Source organism: Mesoplodon densirostris, chromosome 1, assembly GCF_025265405.1.
Source record: "Mesoplodon densirostris isolate mMesDen1 chromosome 1, mMesDen1 primary haplotype, whole genome shotgun sequence".
NCBI lineage: Eukaryota > Metazoa > Chordata > Mammalia > Artiodactyla > Ziphiidae > Mesoplodon > Mesoplodon densirostris.
The window spans coordinates 122,815,866-122,842,135 of NC_082661.1; the positions used below are offsets into that span (position 1 = coordinate 122,815,866).

The 26,270-nt window shown below is 42.6% G+C and overlaps 1 protein-coding gene across 1 annotated transcript; it reads left to right on the forward strand.

The window, feature by feature from the left end:
• The first annotated feature begins 2,971 nt into the window (after positions 1-2,971).
• ZNF365 (zinc finger protein 365) lies at positions 2,972-26,270 on the forward strand. The gene is made up of 5 exons (XM_060090405.1): positions 2,972-3,292; positions 4,981-5,736; positions 18,102-18,282; positions 24,767-24,804; positions 25,540-26,270. Exons 2-5 carry the CDS (start codon positions 4,994-4,996, stop codon positions 25,802-25,804), a joined length of 1,227 nt encoding a protein of 408 aa, XP_059946388.1. The 5' UTR covers positions 2,972-3,292; positions 4,981-4,993; the 3' UTR covers positions 25,805-26,270.

Consider the following 26,270-nt stretch of genomic DNA (forward strand, 5'->3'; position numbering starts at 1 on the left):
ATTCTGAGGCAGGGAATTGCTGTCTCTTGATCTGGATGCTGCTCACATGAATGCTTCTAGTTGTGAAATTTCATTAGGGTTTTCCCTTACGATATGAAAAACTAGTATAGGTATATTCGTCTCCAATAAAAAGTTTAAAGTACACTAACAACTCATTTTTAGCGAGACGTTAGACTACAAGGTAGAGACTGAAGAACACTACTAATTTTCACCTTATAATAATACTGTTCCAAAGAAGTTATCTTTTCAACTCATCTTATGGTCTTAGCACAACCTAGGATCTGCTGTGGGAGGCTGAGACAGGGGAGGTGGTGGGAATCCTTCTTCCCAATCAGATTTATTTCTATAGCCTATATGTTATTCGCAGGTTCAGTTCTCGCTTGCCCATAGTTCTAAGTGCCCTCTTTTTCCTCTCTGCTTCTAAAAACAAATATAACTTTTGCCTAAAATAGTAGGAGAAAATTGCCTATGTATTCTAGGTCCTAGAAAACAGGCCCTATTCTGACAGAGCATCAGTTCCACAATTCATTTTTCACATAATTACATAATTCAGACTCATTACCTAACAATACTCATATTTTAACTATCTTTTTCTGTATGTTTTATTCCAGAGCAACGAGTTTTCTACCTCCCCTACAACCATTTCGCTTAGGGCAGATGTCTCAAAGGTTTCTCTTCACATTATAAACTACTAAGAAAGGAAAGGGCTTTGAAGCTTTGTGAATAATATGCACTGAGAACCTTCTAGCATAGTGGTCATTCACTGCACATTCAACAATTAGTTTTTGAGGGCCCTTAGGGGAACAGGCAATGATCTGGGCACTGGAGATACAATGGAATAATGTTCAAGCATGCAGGTTCTGAATTTAGGTAGCCTGGGTTCAAATTTCAGCTATATAATTTACTACCTATGTAAAAACGATCTACTAATTCTACTATTTTTATGACTCAGTTTACTCATTTATGAAATAGGGATACTAGTAATCTCTCTCTCTTGGCCTTGTTAGGAAAGTTAAATGGCATATTATGTGAAAATCACTTAGCACCGTCCTTGGCATGTGATAAGCGCTCTGTACATCAGCTATAATTACCAGAGATAACACCTAATGATTTTTGCCAAATCACTTGTTGACAAACGACAAACTTCACCAGCACCACGCCTGCCTACCATGTCCTCTCTGCGAGCCACCCCATCCACACTAGCAGGGAAATGACAAACACATTAACTGAACTAGCTGCTAGGACTGTGGCACTGGAAAATCCTTAGTCCCTTCCAGCTCCTGCCTTTTACAAATGATGGCACTGAAGCCCAGAGATGTTGCCCCTCTTGCATTGAATCTCACACAGCTAATTAGGGAGTGAAGCTGGTATTAGACCTTGGGTCTCCACATTCCTAGTCCAGGCACTGGGGTGGAGAAATCTGTAAACTGGAAGATTAGCCCATTCTCTCAACTGGCTCAGGTTTGACCCCACGAAAGGGAGCAAGTAAGTCACACTCCTCCTAGTGGGGGAGGGGAAACCTCGCTATAAAATTGTCTATTTTTAGCCTCTGTATACGGCCTGCTCTCTGCAGATTCACTCTGGCTAACAGACTGCTGTGGGATTTAAGGCATGGTGTTGCGTGGTGGTTGCCATGCCAACGAAATTTAACAGAAATAGAGTTTTCTAGTAGATTATTCTGGTGGAGGCTTGAAAGCCAGATTACAGCTCTGACTCTGAAGCTTAAACGATGCAAATGATTAGTACTGGTAGATGGTAGGTACACAATTACACTGGTTGAAAAACAGAAAACATGAATGCAATTAGTTGCGTTAGGGAGATGAAGATGTAGCAGCAGATGCTACTTAATCCTTACAGTCAGTCTGGAGCAAGTTCATTCATAACCTCCCTGGATTTTCATAATTACCTGCCACTCGGTGTGTGAAATGATTTGTCTGATTCCAAAGGACTGCCTCTGATCTTCAGGCCACTTATGAGCTCTGCAACCCAGGGGACTCTGCACACACATGCGTGTTGCAGACATGGAGAAGGTATAGGAACTGATCTGGGTTCCCTTCTCAGGAGTGTATTCACACCTGAGAGGGTCCCTGTTCAGTTCTTCTAAGGTCAATTTTTGGTTAATGTAATCACCATATTTAATATATCGTAAAATACATTTCAATTCTAGAACTAGGATTTGAATCAAGCCTAACTCCAGAGTTTGGACTCTTAATTACATTGATGTGATGATTCATTTGCAAAACAAAACAAACAAAAAAATAAGACAATTACTGAGATATTTACAGTTAAAATAAAATCAAGGTTGAAATGAGTAAGTTCTGAGAAGAGAGACACCCTATGGAGTCAAGAAGATTCATTAGAGTAGGTGTCTGCAGATGAACAAAACCTCTCCTTTTGACAAGAAAACCCAATGGTAACTTTTATTCCGGTTTCATATTTCAACAGTTAGATTAGGAATATTCCAAAAGAGATTTTTTTTAAAAAGCTGAGTCATCAGTGTCCTTTAGAAGGAAATAAACCTCCCTTTAGGATGATAAATCTTCACTTTTGCTGGGGGGGAGGGTGCCCCTCAGAGATGGGGGTGCGAATGGTGCGGGTCTCGTTTCTTTATTCACAACCCCGTACTTTTCTAGATTTAGTTCTGCCGGTTAACTTAGCACGAGGACACTCGCCAGGAAGGTTAGGGTAGACTCTCTAGGTTAGTTATTTGGGGATGTTTAGGATGAAGAGGTCCTAACATATACACCCGGATCTTCCTGCTGGCAGATTTTCAAAGAAGATGCCCAGCCGTGCTTCATCCTGATGCACACTCTCCCGCTCCCCAATAACTGTAAAGTGCGAAAAAACCCTGCCAGGGCCTGCGGAAAGCGCAGCGCCTCCGAGGCTGGCACGCTTTCCTCCTTCCTCTCCAGGGGAGCGATCCCAGCACCGCTCCCGGTGATGTCAGTGGAATGCTGAGCCCGAGCCCGCTCCATGGCTGGGGGAGGGCAGACGGTGCTCTCGGCTGCTGAGCAGAGCAGGGGTGTCCCCTGCGAGACCACGGCAGTCCGGGACCCCCAGGGCATAAGCTCTCTCAGCGCGCGGGACCCCGGCGACCGCGCACGCCGCCCCCGCTGGCCCGCGCCACGCTCCGCCCTGGACGCCGCTCGTCCCGGAGCGGGGGTGCGCGGGGGGTGGGAGCGGACCAGCTCAGCCTGATTTACGGCTCTGCTGAAAACCGCTTCGCACCCGCAGCAGTAGAAACGTCGCGGCGGCAGCGGCAGCAGCAGCTGCAGGTGCAGCAACAAGTCGGGTAAGTGGGCATCTGCGCCCGCGGCCCGGCCCAGGGGCCTCGGCAGAGGGGGCCGTCCGGGCTAGGCAGTAGGTCCCGTCCCCGCACCACGGCGGGGAGTTGGGCTTCTCGGCCCCCGCCTGCGGGAACTCGTGTGCGCATGTATCCACTCTGGCACTGACGGGCTGGCACGCTGCGGGGCAGGGGCGGGGAGAGCCGGGACCCCCGAGGCACAGTCATTTCCAGCCTGCCCTGCTTAGGCAGAGGAAATTAGGGCTTGTCCGCCCACCCTGTGAACTGGAGCTTCCTCTGGGCCATTGAAACCTTGCGTACTCCCGGAGTGCGTGATTACCCATTTCCCCATGCAGGGATTCCACCCCTTCCCCTTGCTCCCTAGAACCCCGAGTTCCCCTTCTTCACCTCTGGCCTGAGTTTCCGGCCAGGGTTGGCATCCTATCTCCAGAAAACCCGTGGTCCAACAGCCCGGTGTAGCACAGAAAGAGGATCCCCTCTTTGGGGGCCAGAGGCTTATTAACCTGGAAGCTTTGCCTACTGTGTGGGGACCGTTGGTGCCTCTACTTCTGAAGAGGTTGAGGGGCCTAGGAACAACACTTCTCAGTCTAGACCTCTGTTTGGGGCCCACCGCTTGTCACATTTAAGAAGAAACCCTTCCTGGAGGGAATAGATATGCGCTGCTTGTGGAATCCGGTTCCTAGCAGTCATCTGTTGCTAGGGCTAAGATAATAAATGTCTGCAAGGAAATAAGAACTTCCCGTTATTAAAAGAGTTATGCTGATACCCACCTGGTTCAAATTTCGGCCATCCTAGAGGTTGTCTTGTTAAAACAGAGACAAAACAAAGCCATCCAGAACACTCTGTTTTAATAAAATCTTGTCCGTGGCCCCACTTAACGTCCAATAGTATTTGACATATTGGGTTTCCAGATTTCAGTAAATCTGGAGTATGGGGGAGGGCATCATTATTATGATAACACTTTGATTTAAATCATCATGGCAATAATTTAAAAACAAAATTAAGGGCAAAAATCTCAGGTTGAAAATTTTTCAGCTGATTGTGTGCTTAATGCCACTGCACCTAGTTTGAGTGATAACCTTTCCTATACTTGAGGAAAGATTGCTGAGCTTGCTGTCTTAGGACCTGTTTTGGCAATTCATGTGAGTTTTTCTCATTTTTTTGTATTCATGCTTATCAGTGTCATCAGTAAAATAGGACACTTTTTTGCAGTTACTGTACTAAATTCAGGAGGGCAGGAAACTTGAATTCCACATCGGAATCTGACACTGTCCATTTGACCTTGGATTAATTACTTTACCTCCTTGCTCCAGTCTTCTCATCTGTGGAAAGGGAATGTTACCCACCTTTTTTATCCTAAGCAGGGGTTGGCAAACCTTGTCTATAAAGGCCAAGTAGTAAGTAGTTTTGACTTAGCCTGCTGTAGAGCCTCTGTCTCAACTACTCACCTCTATCGTTTAGTGCAAAAGCAGCAGCAGACAATATGCAAATGAGTGGAATGTGGCTGGATTTGGTCCATGGATTGTAGGTTTTTAATTTTAGTAATAAGATATTAAATGCAAAAGTCATTTGGAATTTAAAAGCCTCTGTCCTCATGGAGATGATCAGTGACAATCATTTCAGTAGCATTTTTTAAACAGACGTGCCAATTACCTGTTTTATTCTCCCTTGCCCAGGACTTTGAGAGTAATGCAACAGAAGGCTTTTGAGGAAAGCAGATACCCCTGGCAGGAGTCCTTTGAGAATGTCGCTGTGTGCCTGCCATTCCGCTGCCCGAGGTGTGGGGACCATACCAGATTTAGAAGCCTGTCCTCATTGAGGGCCCATCTGGAATTCAGTCACAGCTACCAGGAAAGAACCCTCTTGACAAAATGCAGCCTCTTTCCGTCCCTCAAAGACACAGACCTAGTCAGTTCCTCAGAACCCCTGAAACAGGGAAAATTGCAGAGCTGTGGCAACATAGTGAAGCAGAAACCGAGCTATGTTAACTTGTGTAGCATTTCACATGAACACTGCAAGGACAGGAAGCCATTCGAGGTGGTGGCAGAGAGGCCTGTGTCCTATCTGCAGACCTACACTACGGTAGACCTACGTGCAGACTCGCTGGATGGCCCGAGGTCCAGTCCTGGCCTTCCCACCTCAGACACCAAAGCAGCTTTCGAGGCACATGTCAGAGAAAAATTCAATCGGATGGTCGAGGCCGTGGACAGGACCATTGAGAAGAGAATCGATAAACTCACCAAAGAGCTGGCCCAGAAAACGGCTGAACTGTTGGAAGTTCGGGCAGCTTTTGTGCAGCTGACTCAGAAGAAGCAGGAAGTGCAGAGACGAGAGCGGGCCCTGAATAGACAGGTGGATGTGGCCGTGGAGATGATCGCAGCGCTGAGGCAACGCCTGACGGAATCCGAAGAGGAGCTTCTCAGGAAAGAAGAGTAAGTGGCGTTGAAACAGGATGCTAACCCCGTTGCTTTAGGCCCTTCCCACCCCCTCACAAGTTACACTCGAATGTTAAGCAAGGTTTGGTTTTAATTACTTGCAGGTACCTTGGCTACATCTCCCATTGATATAGTTGAATGTAGGAGGCGTAAGGCTTTTAATACTGTTTACCCTCTCCACTGTGGTCTCCAGCTCAGCAACATGAAAGTCGAAATATCGAATTCCTTCTCACCTTGGAAACTGTAAACCACTACAAATAATGTTTTTAGAGAGAGGAGTAGTGCAGTCTGTTCATGGGACACTTTCCTGGCCACGGTCGTGGGTGGGGTGGGGAGGTGGGGTGGGAGGGAGCTGAGCGGGAAGGCAGAAAGGGAGTGCTAGGGGACACTTTCCGTCTCACTGACGGTCTCCAGGCAATAAAATCAAGAACATGAGAGGCTGTCTTATTCAAGTATACTCTAAATATAAATAATTTTGGCTTCTTTGCCATTTTGGATTACCTGTCCATATTAATTACAATGCTATAGCAGAGAATCTGTTAATTATAATTTTTATTTTGAAGAAGCAGACATTAGGAGACCCAGAGGAAGCTTCTGAGATTTCCATACTCTTCTGATTTAAGTTTGAGAATTTTCTTTTTGTAAAATACTAGACTAAGTCATGCCTGCTTGCAAAGAGTTGACACGGGTTTTTACAGGTTATAGGTGATCAGAGAAGCTATTACTTTAAAAATTATCACACTTGGAAAAGCATTTCCTTATCAATGAGTATGGATTCAACCCAAACTAGAAAAGTATATGTAACAATGCAGTGTTATTTCCCAAATGCTTAATATTGGATTTAATTTTGTGTGTGTGTGTGTGTGGTACGCGGGCCTCTCACGGCCCAGCGCCCACGGCCCACGGGCCCAGCCGCTCCGCGGCATGTGGGATCCTCCTGGACCGGGGCACGAACCCGTGTCCCCTGCATCGGCAGGCGGACTCTCAACCACTGCGCCACCGGGGAAGCCCCTGTTGGATTTAATTTTAAATGGAGGCTCAGAATTCACAGAACCAAAGGACGTAAAAAATTGATTGACTGAAACAGCCTAAAAGGCAGGTTTTCAAATAAGTTGAGTTCTATTATACAGATTGTCTTAATTTCATGCTTTCTTTGCCCTGTGGCACTCTTCTATTTTGCGTTGTCTCTTAAAATGTAGTAAATTAAAGCTTCTCTACTTGGTAAGAGGCTGAGAAACTCTATATATTAAAGAGATCATCACTTGCTATTACTAAATGCTTACTGCCTACCTAGAGGGAAAGCCTGCTCTGCTCAACTAGATAATTTTAAAATCATGCAGTGAGGACAGATTTGAATCAGCCATTGATTTATTGACACTTTGCTCCTAGGGAGATGATCTCCATCGAAAAATGTTTCTCTCTTGGCTCTTGACGTTTCCTGGTGGGAAGCTAGTGCCTTGACCTGCTATAGCACCCAGGATGACTAACACTGCACCACTGAAAAAATGGCACATGGGGTTGCTCTATGTGCAGAGAAAAGCCTAGAATTAAATTAGTGATATTTCTGTTTGATTGACGAGCACTGAATTTAAAAGGCAACCAAATTAATTGTGTGCATTTACTTGTTTGTCATGTTTTATTTATTAAGTACACAGGTAATAATGGACATGGGATTTGGGGTGGTGGCTGCCTGGAGTATGGGAGAACAGTGTGACGGTAGGGAGGAGCATATGGTTAGATGTAGGTTATCATCAAGGATCTACCTTTTATTTTGGGTGGTGTGTTCAAGGGTGCTTTATTATTATTATTATTATTTATTTATTTATTTACTTTTTTGCGGTACGTGGGCCTCTCACTGCTGTGGCCTCTCCCGTTGCGGAGCACAGGCTCCGGACGCGCAGGCTCAGCGGCCATGGCTTACGGGCCCAGCTGCTCCATGGCACATGGGATCTTCCCAGACCGGGGCACGAACCCGTGTCCCCTGCATCAGCAGGTGGACTCTCAACCACTGCGCCACCAGGGAAGCCCCAAGGGTGCTTTATTATTAAAAATAACTGGTTAACTAACTTTAGTAAAAGTGGGCCATGCATGAATCCATAGTGATAATATGTTATATATGGTTAATCCAGTGCTGTTACCTGAAGACCAATTAAAAAACTAAATATACTGGTAAAAAAAAATTTAACAGGGTAAAATTGTATGTGTTAAAAGTCCTCCCTCCTCACCAAACATCCCCACCCCATCCTCTGGAGACAGCCACTGTTTAGTTCAGTGACTGTCCTTCTAGACCCTTCCTGTGTCCATACAATCATACGTACTTTTTATGCACATACAGAGTTACTGTGTTTTCCCAAGTGGAATCATGACACAGACTATTCTAATCAGTTTGTTATTGATGAATACATGGTTTTGTTCCATTTTTCCTGATGTTAAAAATAATGTCTCAGTTAACGTCCTTGTACATATATCTTCATTCATGTTTTTAGGTGTATACCTGCGGGTAAATTATGAGTTGATTTTTAGTATGACATTTTTGAACTACCAGGGGAAAGAAAGCAATGACATTTAAAAAAACACCTTAAATGAAAATTCAGTGAAACTGCCTTAAACTTTTAAACATAAAATAAACAAAGTCTTCATTTTGTTAAGCCTTCATTTGGCCTGTGCCATTAATTTCTGTATTCAAGCCTCAAATAATCACTCTTTCTGTACATAAAATAGAACTGAAAGAGTCTTCTTTCCAGGAAGGACAGTGGAGCTCTTGGTCTGAGAGAGCAACTGTGGCCAACAGCCTCAGTGGCTACAGTGTCTAAACCCCCCACCCCAAAATGGGGAGCAGAGCAAGCCAGCTGCCCATCTGTCACACTACTGAGACCAGGGTCATTTGACTACATCTGCCTGGCTGGGCCACGCTCCTTCCTTCCACCACTGCCTCACAGTGCTAAGCCTTCCACCAAAGAGATGACCTTTCATATATGGAAGATCTGCTTGGCCAACAAACGTACCAGGAGTTGTGCTCTCCTGTTAAACCCCTCCAAATGAGCTCTCAAGGCCCATTTGTGAGAATAAGTAGGTTGCTACAGTCCCATTTGAAATTGATTTAAATTCTGGGGACCCTTTAAGACACAGATAGTAGATTTGGTTTAAAAAAAAGCACACACCTAGTATTTGACATTCACACGAGGCTCTCTTGCTTATGGATTTTCCCCATAACTTTAAAATTCTTTCTTTCATACTGAAAAAAAAAAAAAGACTTGAGGGCTGATTCTGCCTTGAGACCATCTATAGGCTGAATCAACTCGGATTACAGGAGTCATATATATGCTCTGTAACAGAGGAGACTGTTTGAATTGGCAGTGTTTTGTACTTTTGTCCTGAGTCTCATTGTACCTCCACAGAGAGGTGTCTTTATGTTTCTGGAGTGCAAATCCAAGAAAGAAACTGCTCATTGTCTTCACAAAGTTTGTGCAACTTTAAAAGTCCTATGGAAACAGGTACTGTACTTACTTGTTCAAGAGTATTCAGAGCTTGTAGGGTAGCACTGCCCATGATCAGGTAAATCAGTCCCAGCCAACCTTGCAGTAAGGTATCCCTTAACAAGAAAGGACAGATTGTAGCTGATTCCTAGCTGAGTTGGTGACCTGGGCTTTGGCGAACATCAGTGTAATAGCAGTAATCCTAAATTTACTTGCACACTCATCTGTTGGTAAGGTTGGAAGGCCCTGACTGAGCACCTGTGATGTGCCCAGCACTGTGCTAGGTGTGTTTGGGGGACATGAAATTCTTGGTCTTTTTCCCTAAGGAACTTACATGCTACATAGGAAGAATAAAACATACCCATGTTTGGGCTTCCCTGGTGGCGCAGTGGTTGAGAGTCCGTCTACTGATGCAGGGGACATGGGTTCGTGCCCCGGTCCGGGAGGATCCCACGTGCCATGGAGCGGCTGGGCCCGTGAGCCACGGCCGCTGAGCCTGTGCGTCCGGAGCCTGTGCTCCGCAATGGGAGAGGCCACAACAGTGAGAGGCCCGCGTACTGCAAAAAAAAAAAAAAAAAAAAAAAAATACCCATGTTCAAACTCAGGGTAGTTTGAAAAAGTGCTTAAATACAAGCCACAGTTTCAAGTTGATGAACATTAGAGAATGCGTTTTCCCATGTGGTGAGGCCAAAATGAAGGAGTGAGGAGGAAAGGTGGGATTTGCATTGGTAGCTGGAGGACAGTGACATTGAAGGACATCAGAGAGGTGACTGTTATAAACGAACCCTGAGGGGACTGTGTAATTTTAGTTCTGGAAGGTACCCACCTTCATTTTACAGATTTGGAAAATAAAGCCCAGAACAGTAGAATGACAAGGACAAAAATTTAGTAGCAAAGCTGAAACAGGAACCCAAGTTCCCCATCTCTGCTGAGTGCTTTTTCCATTAATTTACTATGCTTCAGCCAGACTTTTGAAAATACGATATTTGCCCAGAGTATCACGACTTAGGTAATACCAAATCTGGCCCATTTTGGAATGCTTGCTTCTCTGCTGTGTTGAGAGGGATGCCATGGTGACATCATTTATTTTTCTGATGAGATTAAATGTCAGGTGGCATCAAAGGTGTTGGGAAATGGGGAAATGGTGGCGTCATCAGTATAGTGGTGATATTAAGCTTCTGGAACACCAACCCAGGACTTGTAACTTCCAACAAGGGCTTTTAACTTGACCCTATGGATGTCTGTTCCCAGTCAGGGTAGAGTATGTGCCACTACCAGCCTTTGATGGCAGTGAGGGACCTCTTTGTAATTCCATCTCTAATTTCCATCCTGCTCCCTTGAGAGCTATGACAGATAGAATCTTTCCCTTCTTCCTTCATCATTTGACTTGTTCCCAGCCTGGTGTCAGCCAGAAGACAAATCTTTATTGAGTGCTTGCTGAGTGCCAGGTACTGTTCTAGGTTCTGGTCATACAGTGAAAACCAAATGAGTCCAGTTCCCGCTTTCATGACAGGAGTAGACCAGCAGATAAATTAGACATTAAATTAGACATTAAACATCATTAGGGATATGTTAAAAGAGACATCGAGGGGTGGCTTGAACCAGGAATGTCCATTTAGGTTTCTATCCAAAGCTGGCTGTAGAATGCTGTCCTTTGAAGGACAAGTTTGACTTGGTAACTTGCTTTGCACAACTAAACCCTCCTGCCACTTAATTACGTCTTTCCCAGTTTTGATCAGCTAAAGCAGTGCGTGGACAGCGTGGTCTCCAGACTGATCCATAGCTAGGAAGCAGGCCGAGAAAAATCATGTCAGATGTAGAGTTCAGTGGGACAGGGAGGTGTCTGTTTGCTCCACATTTTACTGCATTTATGTAAATGGGGCCTCTCTATCCAGGCTGTGTTCCATGCAGACTTACAAACCTATGTAGGAAAAACTGGATGTCAAATATTCCCTCTTAGAGATGGCATCTGGTAAAATTTGGAGACCCCCCCCAAATTTCTATTTGTCTCTCTCATGTCTGTCCCTCCCTCCCCAAACTACCCTCTCTGTCTGGACTGAGGGGCTTAGAATGTGGTTTTGATCTATTTATAAGAATAATTTGACTTTCTCCTTAGAGTTTTTAAGTTCTTAATTAGAACCATATATTACACTTTTTGCTGTGTTCCAGGAAGTCAAAAAAGAGAGATGAGGCAAAGGGCTGATGAGAGTAGAAATGTGACATGGCTCCCGACGTGCGGCAGGTGCGGATTCCACCCCGTGGGCCCCACCGGGGATACAGGAGCTGACCCTGAGCTCTGAGTGTGCAGTCTGGCTTCCAGTGCTCAGAGGTGCTTGGCTCTAGCTTTATGATTTGCCTCGTGGCTGACCTTATAGTCTGTCTGAGATGTTCTGTGATCAGTAGCTAGGCTATTTTTAGCCAGGGGTATTTTTACTGTTTCATATACCTCTGAAGAGGTTCATAAATCAGTAATGCAAAATGAAATTTAAATAACTTGGTAGAACTTTGCCCTTGGGATAAGAAGCTGTTCAAGTGTTGTTTAAGAACAGGAGAGAGGCATCAGTTTTAGATCCCACCTCCATTTCTGCAGCAGGTACCTGTGTTGTAGGTTACTTACTGGTTTTATGCCCCAATACTTGTCTGGAAAAAGAGACAAGGAAACCTAAGTATCTTTTAGTCAGCTAAAGATTTTTGACTAGAGATATAGTTAGACATCTCACGCATTCAGCAGAAATTTGTGGAGTCTCTGCTGTGTGCTGGGCTCAACATTAGGAGCTGTGGGAATCACAGGGTAGGAGCAGGCCAGGGCCCTGAACTCACTGATTTTGAGTGTGTCATGGCACGACGAGTCCCTGCAGTGTGTGCTGTGATAGGCTGCACGGTCTGTGGGAGAATACAGCAGGTCACCCAGCCCACACCTAGGCGAGTGGAGCCCTCAGGTTAGAGGGGTCATTAGAGTGGGGGCTTGGGAAGGGACCCTGGTGGAGGGAACAGCATCTGCAGAAGAAAGCATCTGGCTTGTAGGCTGAGTGGAGTTCACTGATGCTGGAGCAGAAAGGAGGTGATGTGCAGTGATGAGACCCAAGGGGATTGTAAGGCTAAAGGATGGCCATGAAAGGTGGAAACCTAGGGAGATAGACATGATAAATGGTTTGTGGATAGTAGATTACAGTGAGTGATATGATCAGTGTGTCGTCCCTCATTAACAATGCATAGTTTGGGACTTCCCTGGTGGTCCAGTGGGTAGGACTCCGTGCTCCCAATGCAGGGGGCCCGGGTTCCATCCCTGGTCGGGGAACTAGATCCTGCATGCTGCAACTGGGAGTCAGCATGCCGCAACTAAGAAGTCCACATGACGCAACTAAAGATCCCACATGCCGCAACGAAGATCCAGCGTGCCGCAACTAAAACCCTTCGCAGCCAAAATAAATAAATAAATATTTAAAACAAACAAACAAAAACAATGCATAGTTCAATGCCAACGTAAAATCACAATGAACACCACGGTGCATTAACATGCATTTCCCTCTATCTCTACACCTGCTTCTAGAGTGTGTTGTTCACGTGACAGTATATCTTTGACTTTTTTTTTTGAAATTAACCCATCTTTAACCCACCTCAGAAGAAGGAATTGAAGGGGTTCAATCTGTAAAAAATAAAGTATTATCTATGTTTTAGACCTTATAACCATCCTGTAAATAAATGAGTGCATGAGTGAACAAATATTTTTTTCTCAATAAAACTTTGATTGTACTGAAGGGGCTTTTTCACTCAGTGCTTCCTTCTACTGTGTTTGTTTCTGAATGCCTGTGAATTTCAGGATACTGAAAGATTTCTAGGTCTGCGAATCATTCAGCATGATAATGAACTTCAGGCCAGTTTCTTATACTACAGTGGTATTCTGGTATCTTTTCCTTTAGTATCAGATATTGCTTTAAATAAGCATATTTTCCACTGAAGCTTAAAACCTCGATTTCAGTCATTTTTAACCTTTTTAAAAAAAATAAATAAGAAATCAAAGATAGGTCTGGAAGCAGCCTAGAATCAGTTAGTTAATTTCCCCAGAGCTGGTCTGCACCCACACCTGGATTAAATTTCAGGTTTGCCCTTATCTTCTCATCTGGCCTTCCAGCTTTACACTGTATTCTGAGTTAGGGTTGAGAACTTAAAATAAAACCACACAGGTCTTTTACTCTGCTGTCTGATAGCATGTGTTATTCTTTTTCTTAGTCACATTCAGCCCAGCTTTGTAATTTTGTATTTATTTCAGTATTTGTTTCTTTTAATGTCTGCTTCCCCCACTATGTGAGGGGTCTGTGTAAGACAGCCAGATCCAGCCTGCCACCTGTTTTTGTGGAGCCCCGTGCTAAGAATTGTTTTTATATTTTTAAATGCTTGAAAAAAATTCAAAAGAGAAATAATAATTCATGATATATGAAAATTATATGAAATTCAAATTTCAGTGTCCATAAATTAAGTTTTATTGTTACACAGCCTCTGTGGCTCTTTTGTGCTAGGCAGACTTGAGTAGTTGCAATGGAGACTGTACGGACTGCAGAGCCTAAAATATTTACTCCCTGGCCCTTTACAGAAAAAGTTGGCTGACCCCTGGTTAGACAGTAAGCTTCATGAGGACAGCCACCGGTTCATGAATGCCCTCGCACTAAGCCCAGTACCTTGCAGCATTCAGTAGATGTTTGTTGAATTCCTGAATAATGGAGTAAATAAATGTATGGATTGTGGCTGCATCGTACTAGAGTTCTAGCCCATGTCGTCCACCCTTACCAGAGTTCTGAGGTTTAGGATCACCCTGTACATGGCATGGCAGCAGTTCTCAAACTTTTTGGCTTCACTTCCCCTTACACTCTTAAAAAAATCTGAGGACCCCAAGAAGCTTTTCTCTGTGTGGGCTTTATCTATCAATATTTACTGTATTAAAAATTAAAATTTAGAAAGTAAAAAAGACACTAATGCATATAAAAATAATGATATTAAATCCATTACTTATTAACATAACATATTTTTGTGAAAAATAACAATTTTCCCAAAAACAATTTAGTGAAAAGAGTGGTATTGTTTTCAAAGTTTTGCAAATACTTTTAATGCCTGGCTTAATAGGAGGCAGCTGAACCTTAGTTCTGCCTTTAATGTGTTACAAATTTGTTGTTTTGGTTGAAGTAGATGAAGGAAATCCAGTCTCACACAGATATGTAGTAGGAAAATGGAGAGGCTATGTTAATAGCCTTTTGAGAGAATAGTGGATATTCTGCTTTGATATTATGCCAGAGCTTGACAATTGGTAGTTTCTCAAAGGTTAACTGCAATGTGGAATCTGAAACCACATCAGTGAACAAACATTTCCTTCTCCCCTCCATTGAAATCCATTGGTCTGTCTTGCACTTTGAATGGATATTTTACTGTTTGGAGTATAATTATTAAAGAAAGTACAAATGCAAAGTAGTTAAATCTCTTTCTTTTTCATTCAGGAAATTCACAAGATTCCTTGGGAAAATAAGAGTTGTTTCTGGATATTGTTAATCCAGACTGAACAGGATGTGAAAGGGGGATTTGAAGTTGTGTACATGTGCTATTCCACAATTAATCACTAGTTTCTGTTCCTGTTTTTACCTAATACAGATACCCAAACACAATCTCAGTATGAACTCCTCCAGCCCTTGTCTCGTGTAACTTCTCTTTTAAAATTAAATCATCACTGTTTTAACTTTTTTTTTTTTCTTAGGTGATGTGAAACATCCATAAACTGAAATTAGGTTAGCATTGGTGCCAGGTTGTTTGGAAAAAAGGGTATTAACTCCTTAGCTTTAGGGGACAAGATAATTGAATGAGGGAGGTTAGAAAAAGACGCTTCATTTTTACAACATAACACTCCACAATTAACTAGTGGCATTAATGTTTTAAAAACTTTTATATGGAACCAGTAATAAAACATCACATGATTTAAAAGTGCAGCCACAATCATAAGCTGTATTGCATTCAGATTTGTTTTCTTGCTTTTGAGATGTTAATTCTATGGGATTAAGCTGTCAAATATTGCTGTCTTATATTCTAAACTGTACAGCCTGAGAGCTCAAGAATAGTAAATATGCACAGAGAAAAAAAAAGACTGGAAAAAATACACCAGAATGTTCACAGTAGTTACCTCTGGGTGGTAGGATTATGGGTCATTTTTTGTTTCTTCCCTGTCCTTTTTAAACATTGACTAAAACAAATATTTATTGAATATTATGTGTCATGTATTGTGCTGAGTGATGGGCTTACAGCAAAGAACAAAAAGCTGATTCAGTCCCTGCTCAGTTAGATCTTCCATAGGTCACTTTTTGTATTTCCCATAATAAATATGAAATATTTCTGTAATGAGATAAATATAGTAAATATTATAAACCAAAATGAATTGAAAAAATACACTGGCTCTTTTTGCTATGTTTTTGGTTTTGGTGGGCGAGAGGGTTGTGGGTTTTTGGTTGTTGCCCCTGTAAGTACCAATTTGGAGACTGGTTTATGAGTCAGTTATCCTAAACATCACCAAACATCACCACTAAACACCACTTGACTCCAAATAAATTGAAGCCTTGATATTGGAAAGAGGAAGCAGCAGCCATTTCCTGGGCTTTGTTTTCAGTGGTGCTTTTGAGCTGTGTGAAGATATTCCATCCAAAGGTTCTCAGTTGTAACTAAGAACCATGACAGGGCTGGATGTGGCACCTGGATGGACCCTCCACTGTTTTGCTGCTGGTTGGGGTTTGTGACTTACCTAGGAGGCAGGTCAGAGCCAAATGACGGCAGAGCTTGAAAACTGGCTTGTGTCCGTGGCTTGAACAGCTTGGAAAGTGCACATCTTCTATTCAGGGCTCATACGGAAACATCTGGAAATAAACTTGAAACTTGATGAAAGAGAACTTTCCAAAAGGACTCTTATTTCCTATATGTGACTACTTCTTAGCTCCTGAAAGATAATGGAATTATTATGGGCTCTGGGTTTATGTTTGATCTGGATAGGAAACTAGAAAAAAGGGGACTGGTATGATGAGCAATTTTTGGAGTGAATCATTGTTAGAACCAGTCTCTTTTCTGTTTTTATAAATATATACTTTTATAAATATATAATATAACATTTTACAGAGACGTTTGACTCTGTAGGAAGTGTCAGAAAAGTTTCAGTATGGCCAAGTGTGATGTAATATATTTATGAGAGAAAAGTCATGACTAATATGACTAATATGTAAAAGTGGCTCCCTGACTAGTTGTACAGAATAAAGGATCTGGAAGCCACCACCAACTGTTTTGCAAAGACCTTCTTTGAAACTATGACTTCCTGAGCTGAACATCCCTGAAGTTCTACTCTCAACAAATTATGGAGCTTAGCAGAAAATAAAGATCAAGTGGAGGTTGAGAAGATTCAGAGAAGGCAATGAATTTAATGAACTCTCTAGAACAACTGCATGAGGTTAGATTTAAAAAAAACATTTAGATTTAGATTTTTTAATCTAAAATGAATGAAGTTTAGGGGGACAATGATCAGAGTCCTTAGAATCTTGGTTCTGTGTGAGTAGAACATAGCCAGAAACATGAGGGACCACTGTTTGAAGGTTGAGAGTTCAAAGACACATAAAGGAAATACTATATCCAACAGGTAGTGAAATTATGGAAATCATTAGCTCCAGTGAGTGTGACAAAACATACAAAGGGGATGGCCAAAAAGATCTTCATGATTTCTTATTAAGTGAGGCAAATCAAATGAGAGAATTGTGATACTGTATTCCTATTGGTAGTACTGATTTGTGTGTGTGTGTGTATTTGTAGAGATGTTTGTGAGGATGGTTACCAAAATGTAAACAGTGGTGGTCTTAGGATAATGGGGTTTCAGGTGATATTTTCTTCATTATATTTTAATGTGTTTGAATTTTTTATAAAGAACTTATTTAGTTATAATTCAGTAAAGTATTATTTTCATACTTGCATTAGAAATAAAAAGATGTAAAATAGTAATATAGTTATTAAAATTTTTCTGGATTTCTGAATCACAATGAATTATGTAGGTAACAGTATTTTGCTCAACTTTTTAGGGAAGGGCAACCTGAACACTGCTTCTCCTATGCAGCTAAAGTAGCTTCCCCAACAGACCTTGGATCTACCTCAAGATGGCAGTTCTTGGACTGTTTCATTCTTAGCTCAAAAATATACTATTGGACATGGTGACTCATTTTATATGCTTTGGTGCTCAGTGTGGCCTCTTGCTTCCATACTTCCTTCCCTGTAGTCTTTTCTTCCCCAATAGCCAGACTTTTAAAATGTAAGTCAGAACTTTTCTCCAAAGTGGCCAGTGGTTTCCCATCTCATAATAAAATCTGGCACACTGACCTGTGAGGCCCCGCCTGGCTCCCTGCTCCGGCTGTCCTCCTCTCCCCACTCTGCTCTGTTCTTGCAGGCTGTACCTCAGACCATTCTGCACATTCCCACCGAGGACCTGGCTTGCTCTTCCCAGCTATCTGCATGGCTGTTCCTTGCTTCCTGGTGTCTGTTCAAATGCTGCCCCATCCAAAAGGTTGTCCTGACTTTGCTTTCTATAGTTTCACTTACTCCTTCCCTCCCTCCATCATTCGCTGTCCCCTTGCCCTGTTTCTCCTTAGCACTTACCACCATAGGACATATATGTTTATTTGTATATTTTATAGTGACTATCTTCTTCTACTAAAATGTAGTCTCTAAATGTATCACTTAAAATGTAATTTCATCTCCTTTATCATGCTGTGGCCATACTGCCTAGGGCAGTACCTGACGCATAGTAGGCACTCAGTAAATATGTATTGAATGAATGAATTCCTGTCTCGCTTCTCCATTTTGTGTTCTGATGTTTTTGCCTTGCAGAGAAGTGGTTACATTCAACCATTTCCTGGAAGCAGCCGCTGAGAAGGAGGTTCAAGGGAAAGCTCGGCTCCAGGACTTTATTGAGAACTTGCTGCACCGGGTAGAACTGGCGGAAAAGCAGTTGGAATACTATCACAGCCAGCAGGCAGCTGGCCTCCGCCGGGACACCAGTGAGCACGTGGTGAGTCATGCAGGCCCTGCACCAGGTGTGAGGGCTGTGATATATCAGGTGGGGTCAAGGACAGAAGAAAAGGGAACTGGGGAATGATTTGCAGGAATTTTCTAGACGTCATTTGAAAGCACTGCCCTGGCCATGCCTGTGTCGTGGAAGTGATACAGGTGAGTTCAAGACACTTGGAAGTAAGCAACATCCTGGATGCATGGTCTCCATTTCTTCACTCTCCAGCTCCACACCAAGCTGAGTTGGTAGAAATATTTTTATATTGTAGAATGACAGTTTGAAGTATACAAAGAAATCATCTGTCCCTACCTTGGTGTCAAGTATATTGGAAGTTATTATCCTGTTTTGGAGCTCTTCAAGGAATCTTCTGAAAACTTTCATGCTTCTTAGTTAGCAAAATTTAACCACATTTTTTCTTTAATAGGAAGGAAAACACTATTTGGTAGTCTCTATAGGTGAAACATTCTTTAAGTAGATTTTCAAAAAGACTAAGAAAAATTCATAGGTGATATGCTATAATACATTTTTGCATACAATTTTACATATGGTTTCAGGGACTTAAAAAACGCTTAGAGCCCAAATGAGAACCCTGAATATGGATGAAGGTCCAGACTCTCATGAGTGGCTTTTTTTTTGGCTGCGTTGGGTCTTCGGTGCTGCGCGAGGGCTTTCTCTAGTTGTGGCGAGCAGGGGCTACTCTTTGTTGTGGTGCACGGGCTTCTCATTGCGGTGGCTTCTCTTGTTGCGGAGCATGGGCTCTAGGTGCGCGGGCTTCAGTAGTTGCAGCACGTGGGCTCAGCAGTTGTGGCACACACGGGCTTAGTTGCTCCACGGCATGTGGGATCTTCCTGGATGTGGATTGAACCCATGTCCCCTACATTGGCAGGCAGATTCTTAACCATTGCGCCACCAGGGAAGGCCCTCATAAGTGGCTTGATCAAGATTACCTGGTCTCTTCAGAGGGTGGGGTGTTTACAAATAACCATGCTGTAGGTGTCGGAGGTGGATGGCCATATTTGCCCTCTATACAATTTCCTTGGTGGTATAAACAACAAAGCCAAAGAATGGATTTTTGAAAACCTAAAGTGGTTTATTTATAACATTTTCATTATCCATTGAATTTTATTTATGCTTACCACCTTCCCAGAAGATTTAAAGATGATTCTTTTACTAACCCCCAAATGGACTATATATATGAGGAAAAGAAAAATAGGAAACATTTATGCTAACCAAAAGGTTAGTAAGGTTGCTATTGGTTGATTGAAAAGTTTAGGTTGAGCAGTCTGGAAGCCAAGATTAACAGGATACATGATTAAATAATCGAAGAAGGAATGAAATGAAAGGCTTGTGGATAAAAGAAGGAAGACCAGAGGGAGAGAGACAGCAGGAAAGAACAGAGACATGGAGGAATGAGAGAAATGAAGAATCTTACACAGTGCCTGCTGTAGTAACGTTCCCTCAGCCTTCGAGCCGTACAGTTGGGCAAGCGCCAGAACTTCCCAGTCAGGAACAAAGTAGACTGGAAGGAAGTAAATGTGTCATGTTTGTGAGGTTTCAGTAACTGTCATCCAAGCAGTTGCCGCTACCTGACGTATTTATTATTTTCCAGGTGGGTGTCTGTGGTCTCCTGAGAAGGAACGTTTATTCCCCTCCTCGATTCCCCTGTCACCTCCTTGGGAAATGCAAGAGTGCAGTCTCGGCTGGAGGGACACTCTGAGCCCTTTCCTGCCTCCTTCTTCCACCTTGCCATCTCTCAGGGGAGGGTTGTGGCATGAGGTCACTGAGCCCAGATGTGAGGTGAGAGGGCCTGGCTTCTAGATCATTCCCACCCTGCTTCTGACTGGATGAGACAGTTTGTCTTCCTGGGCCTATCATTCTTCTATAAAATGAAGCAGTGGGACTAGATACTGTATAAGGGCTTTTGGCCTCTTAAATTCTGTGATCATCACCTGACTTTGGTGGTTAGGAATTCTAAAATTAAAATGTAGCCATGATATTTTCAGTATTTAGTCTTATTAGTAACCCAGAACTAAGAAATGTATAAATTATTAGTAACCCAGAGGTAAGAAGATCTCAGAGAAAATAATGGAAGGCAACAAGAAAGAAAGGAAGCCCATTAGTTCTCGCCTTTATTTATATTTCCGTGCTCACTTCTTCTGCTGACTTTACTTTTCCAGCTTGGAAACTGAACACCTTTTAAAAGACATGGCCAGTCATTACTTCTCATCCTGCTGTATCATGTAATCAAAAGTTGAGGGGCTTCCCTGGTGGCGCAGTGGTTGAGAGTCCGCCTGCCGATGCAGGGGACACGGGTTCGTGCCCCGATCCCGGAAGATCCCACATGCCGCGGAGCGGCTGGGCCCGCGAGCCATGGCCGCGGAGCCTGTGTGTCCGGAGCCTGTGCTCCGCAACGGGAGAGGCCACAGCAGTGAGAGGCCCGCGTACAGCAAAAAAAAAAAAAAAAAAAAAAAAAAAAAAAAAAAAGTTGAACAGCATCTCAGCTCTTCTAGTCAGATGTATAGATATAAAATTGTGTGTGTGTATGTGTACACATAACATATATATACACACACGCACACATAAGTATGTGTATACACATACACACACACACACATATACATACATACAAATATGGTAGGACATTTAATTAATAAATATTTGTTTTTGTTATGTCCCAAAACCTGACATCATCTGCCTTCTTCAGATTTGATGTACATAAGGAAGAGTTGACTAATTCAGATCAAATAAAGTGCAGTTAAGACTGTAGCAGGGAATTTAGAAGTGAGAGCTGTCTGTGAGTAGGGCATGATCAGGCTGTAGTGAGGTGAGCTGACTTTTGGAGGGAGAACACATTGCCCTGAGAAGACCAAGAATGAGATGTTTGATTTCTGAAAGTATGGGCAGATGTGGTTTCCCCTGTTTTCATGTATAGTCCTCTAAACTCTACTTTGGACCATAGTGTACCACGTTATGAGACAGTCTACAAACCCTAAGACCATTTTACCTTTTTACTTAGTCTGTTTCATCATAATAAAATACATTCACCACGTCTTTGATGTCATTAAACTACTCAGTCTGGCCTCTCTGGTATCTGTGGCTATGGATACATGGAAGAACTTGGATTCTTTTAGCAGGAAAACCTTTGAATTGTATCTTTAGTAACCTATTTGGCCCAGCTGAATGAAGGTGCAGGGCACCAAGAAGCCTAGGCTTCTGGAGCCTCAGCCCCGCCCAGGAGAGCTCCTTGCCGCAGTGCACCCCAGGATGGAGCAGAACTTTCTGACTGACTCCCCCCACCTCCGCTCCCTCCTCCAGAACAGTGGGGAATGCTGTCAGGAGCCTGCTTGGCTCTTGCCACCTCCAGCAAGGCTGCTGTACAGAAACAGTGCGGCCTTGTCATCTCCCTACTTTTCCAACCCTCAGTTCCCTCCCTCTCTCCTCTTCCCTCTTTTTCTCATTACCACCTCCAGAGAGTAGTGACATTTCTAGATTGATGTGTTAAATTGCTTCTTTCTAAGATGTCTTCTAGCTTTAAGATTCTTTTGTGCTCTAGAAGAATTTCCTTCCCCCTCATATTTAGTGCCTTTTCTGAAATAATGTTTCGGCATACGTATCTTTCCCTTAATCCTCTTGAGCATTTATGTTCTTTTTCACCTGGCTGGTTTCTAAAAATGTAATATGCTTACTCAGATAATTTGTCTGTATGCTCAGAAACATGCTGTCGAATTAGACACAAAGTGACCTAATATCTCATCTGCCAAAATCACTCACAGAACTGCTCAAATGGAAGGTCATGAAATAGCTTGGATAATCTTATTTTAAGCATTGCATTTATTTCCTGCGGGTTGCTAAATTAGGACTAGCAGTAATTCATTTAACATATTTACTGGGGATGCAGTGCTTACTGGGTGCTGAGGAAACTGCTGTGAATGAGATCGGTGAGGTCCCTGGTCTCAGGGAGGAGGGGCACACAATAAGCAAACAGATAATGAAGATAATTTCGTATAGTGATAACTCCTATAAAGAAAAAAGTAAGATGATATGTTTGAGATGGCCACTTTAGCTTTAGCAAAAAGCTTTCAAAAAAAGCCTTGCTGAAGAGGCAACATTTGCACTGTGACCTGAATAACAAGGACGCAGCTCTGTGAGAATTTGGAAGTGGAATATTCTAGGCAAAGGAATAGGAAATGCAGCTGCCTCAGGAGGGAACAAGCTTGGCATGTTTGAGTGGTGGGTGATAAGTCAGAGAGGTAGGAAGGATCCAGATCAGGCTGGGGCTTCTTGGTCATATAAGGAGTTTGCATATGTTCCATTGCACACGGGGAAGCCATTGGAAGGTTTTAAGTAGGAGGTGATCTGTGTTTTAGCAAAATCACTCTGCTGCTCTGTGGGGAATTGACTGGAGGAGAGCAAGAATGAGCGACAAGTTAGAAGGCTCTTCTGTTGTGGCAGGTGAGGGGGGATGGCAGCTTGGGTAGAACCGAGTAGAGAGAGGTGAAGGGTATTGGATATGTTCTTGGAGGAAAATTGACAAGACCAGTTGGCCTTGCTGAAGGATTAGATGTAGCTGGTGAGGGAAAGTGAGGAGTCAAAAATGAGTCCAAGGTTTTGGCCTGAAAAATTGAGTATATACAGAGGGGAAGTTGGAGGAGGGCTAGGTGTCCAGTTTCTCAAAACCTATAATAACCTGAGACACCATATTTGTCTTTTAGAAGTACTTAAATTGGCTCTCAGTGCAAGGTTATTTATATTTTTTCAACCTGAAACCTTGACCAAGGACTCTCTTGATCCCCATCTTCATACCCTCCTCTCCCTAAATAAAAAGAAGACAAAGTAGTTGGACCAGGAGAAAATGGAGGTAGGTAGTTGGGCTAAGTGGGAAGAGCATTTCCATCTGCGTGAGGCTGTGGAGGCCAGAAGGAACACTGGCCTCTTGTGTTCACAGGGAGGAGAGCACATGAAATTCTTTGGTGCCTGTGATATCGGCCCCACCTCCACCCCAAGCCTCATAATCTAGCAGATCACTGTTGGCCTTTTCCCTGGTGAGAGAAGCACACACACACACAACTTTTGCATAAAATTCCAAAGGGAATTATGTACCCATAGGCAATACATCATTACACTATATGCTTGCATACATACATACAGTAAAGTTGAAAACATTTCATCATGCCTCAATAATAATAATTTTTTTTAAGTGGGCAAGTATTTAAAGGAAGAAAAACCCTGTAAGTTTTTAGAGTTTATATACACACTAAAATCCATTCAAGGAGCCCAGCTGATGGGGAGTGGGGGCAGGCGGACTGGGAGAAAGAGGGTAGAAATGCTGATGCCTTTGGGGTTCCCGGAAACTACCAGTCTGGTGTTTGCCGGAGCCATCTGTTCCCCCTTTGTACATTGCAAGACCTCATGACCCTCATGCAAGGAATGTGCCTTTTTCTGTTCACGTTTACTACTCTCATGCCAAACCCAGCCAGCGTGGACAGGGTCAGCAATAATGCTGACTTTCAATTGTGTCCCAAGGCAGAAGGCAGGAGTCCCATCTTACCTTCTTAGGCACGTGACCCTCAGAAGTCTGCTGAAGAAAGCTGCTTTCTGATTTGCTCCTGACTAAAGCTCAAGCTTCACACAGAAGACCTGGAGGAAGATCCTGTTATGCTGAGCTTGGTTTTTCGGGTGATTTGAGTATAGCAGGGATGCATGTCTTGGCCACGCTGCGCCAGGATGGCCCTTTCTCCACATTCTCTTTGTCGTCCTTTTCTTCTGTCAGTCTGCTTGCGGATGTGACGCCACTTCTTTCAGTAAAGGCTGCATGAGGGAGGTTAGGAATACACTATAAATACACTTGCCTATAAAGTGTCTGGTGACATGTGGAACACAAAATGATAATTATCATTTATTCTGCAAATGATATTCTGAGCCCAGCCACAAAAGTGCATGCAGATATTTTATTGAGAGTGGAAAATAACCTCAAAGATAGATGGCCTCAGGACATTTGTGGAGCTGGTCTTCATATGCTCTCATTTTAGAAATGATGTATTTTAGGCAATAAACATTTTATGCCAATTTTCCCCATAGCTGGTACACTGTGACCAGACATAGCTGTAGTAAATTAGCTGCAAATACAGCCTGAATCAATCAAGAAATAATGGCACATCATTCCAGTTTTTAAAAACATGTTTCTTCAAGTGTTGCTCTCTTGAGGGGCTGTTTAACTTTTTGAAATTTTTGAGATCTGCTGATACTGGCTTCTTGGAAATCTCAGAACAGGGAGCCACAGAGGCTTCCTGAGTAAGCAGAGCTGATCATGAAATGTTCTTGTTCTCCGTGGTGATGGATGGTGCCATGGGCAGTGGTCCTGATACCAGTTACTGGCTTCTTTAAAGGGAATACGATTTCTTAAAAATATAAGCAAGGAGGATTTTAAAAAACCAAGTCCAACCTTTAAGTGAAGTAATGTTTTGTCTTATTTGTTTTCCTTCAGCTTACAGATATCTCCTCAAATAGGAAATCCAAATGCCTGTATGTATATCTTTTTATACTTAGGCTATTTGATAATGTTTGCATAATATGTTTTCCTGTTGCACTTTATATGATATCTATAATATAAATGGATTTGAGAGTTTCAGGAGAAAATTTACCTGCTTGTGTACCTAACTTTCTAAAATGTGGATGTGACTTTTAACTCTGCTAATAGTCTGTGAGTATACGGCAGTATGATAGTACTGCAGGAGTCTTTTTAAAATATTGTATAATATAACTTTCTCTTATTGTGCTATAATGTAGTCGTAATATCTCTATAGCACTATTAATGTAGTGTGCACACTAATTTATATATATATATATAAATTTATACTGTGAATCATATACTTTATGATAGCTGTACTACAGATTTGTTTGAATCCCCTAGAAGTCACTTAAAGAGTCAAGAGATATGGGTTCTGGTCCCATCTTCTCCATAGACCACTGTATGTATTACCCTGGATAGTCATTTAAGTTTTCTATACCTCAGTTTTTATCACTGGTAAATAAGACTAGTAATATCTCCCTGGGAATTTAGTATCATGAGATCACTTCATGAAGGCCATAGCAATTTTTGGAAGAAAAATATCAATATATATTATTTGTTTTACTGGCAGCATTATTGCCACCTTAGCATGCAGGAGTGATTGTTCCATGAGTAGTTTTTATTCTTTTAAGGATTTAAAGAAATCTTTATTTCTGCTCATCTCCCTCCTCCCCCCCAACCATTTGTAGAAGCCGAGGGCACCCACATTTTGTGTGTAACCACCCTGATCTCAAGACCCATTTCCATCCAAAGGGAAGGAGCTACCTGAAAAAAGCCAAGGATGACAGAGCCAGCATGCAGCCTGCTAATAAGTCCATGCACGAACAGGCCGAGTCCACAAGAGAACTCTGCAGACCAGCAAAGAAAGGGGAGCCTCTAGGATTTACCCGGAAAGGCAACATAAGGCCCAAAATGGCCAAAAAAAAGCCAACAGCGATTGTGAACATCATCTAAAAGGGTGGGTGGCTCTGGACAACCACCACTGGGCTTTGGGAATGTTGTTCTAGGGGTCAGTAATGTTCTTTTAGACACAAGCCATCATAAAACACATTTAATGTCCATACAGGCACCTGGATTAACCAGAATTTAACAAATGGAAATCTCGGTGAACCAGAATTTTTTACAAGTCCCTTTTGGAAGCAAGAGGCAAATTACAGAATTTTTTTAAAATGCAAGCAGTCTTATTCCAAACTTTTAGTAAAATGAAGCTCCAACTTCTAAAACGATTAGCCTGTCTCCAGCCGTTTCCACATCTGGAGTTCTGTGCAGTGGTTAATTCTCAGGCCCAAGGCCAAAGAAGATGTCAGACACTGGAAAAAAAACTCAGCCTGTGCCCCCTGCTCTGTGAATTGTGAGGCAAGGAATGGGAATGTAAAGTTCTGTTAATAGTAGTGAAATAAACATTTTTGTTTGTTTTTAA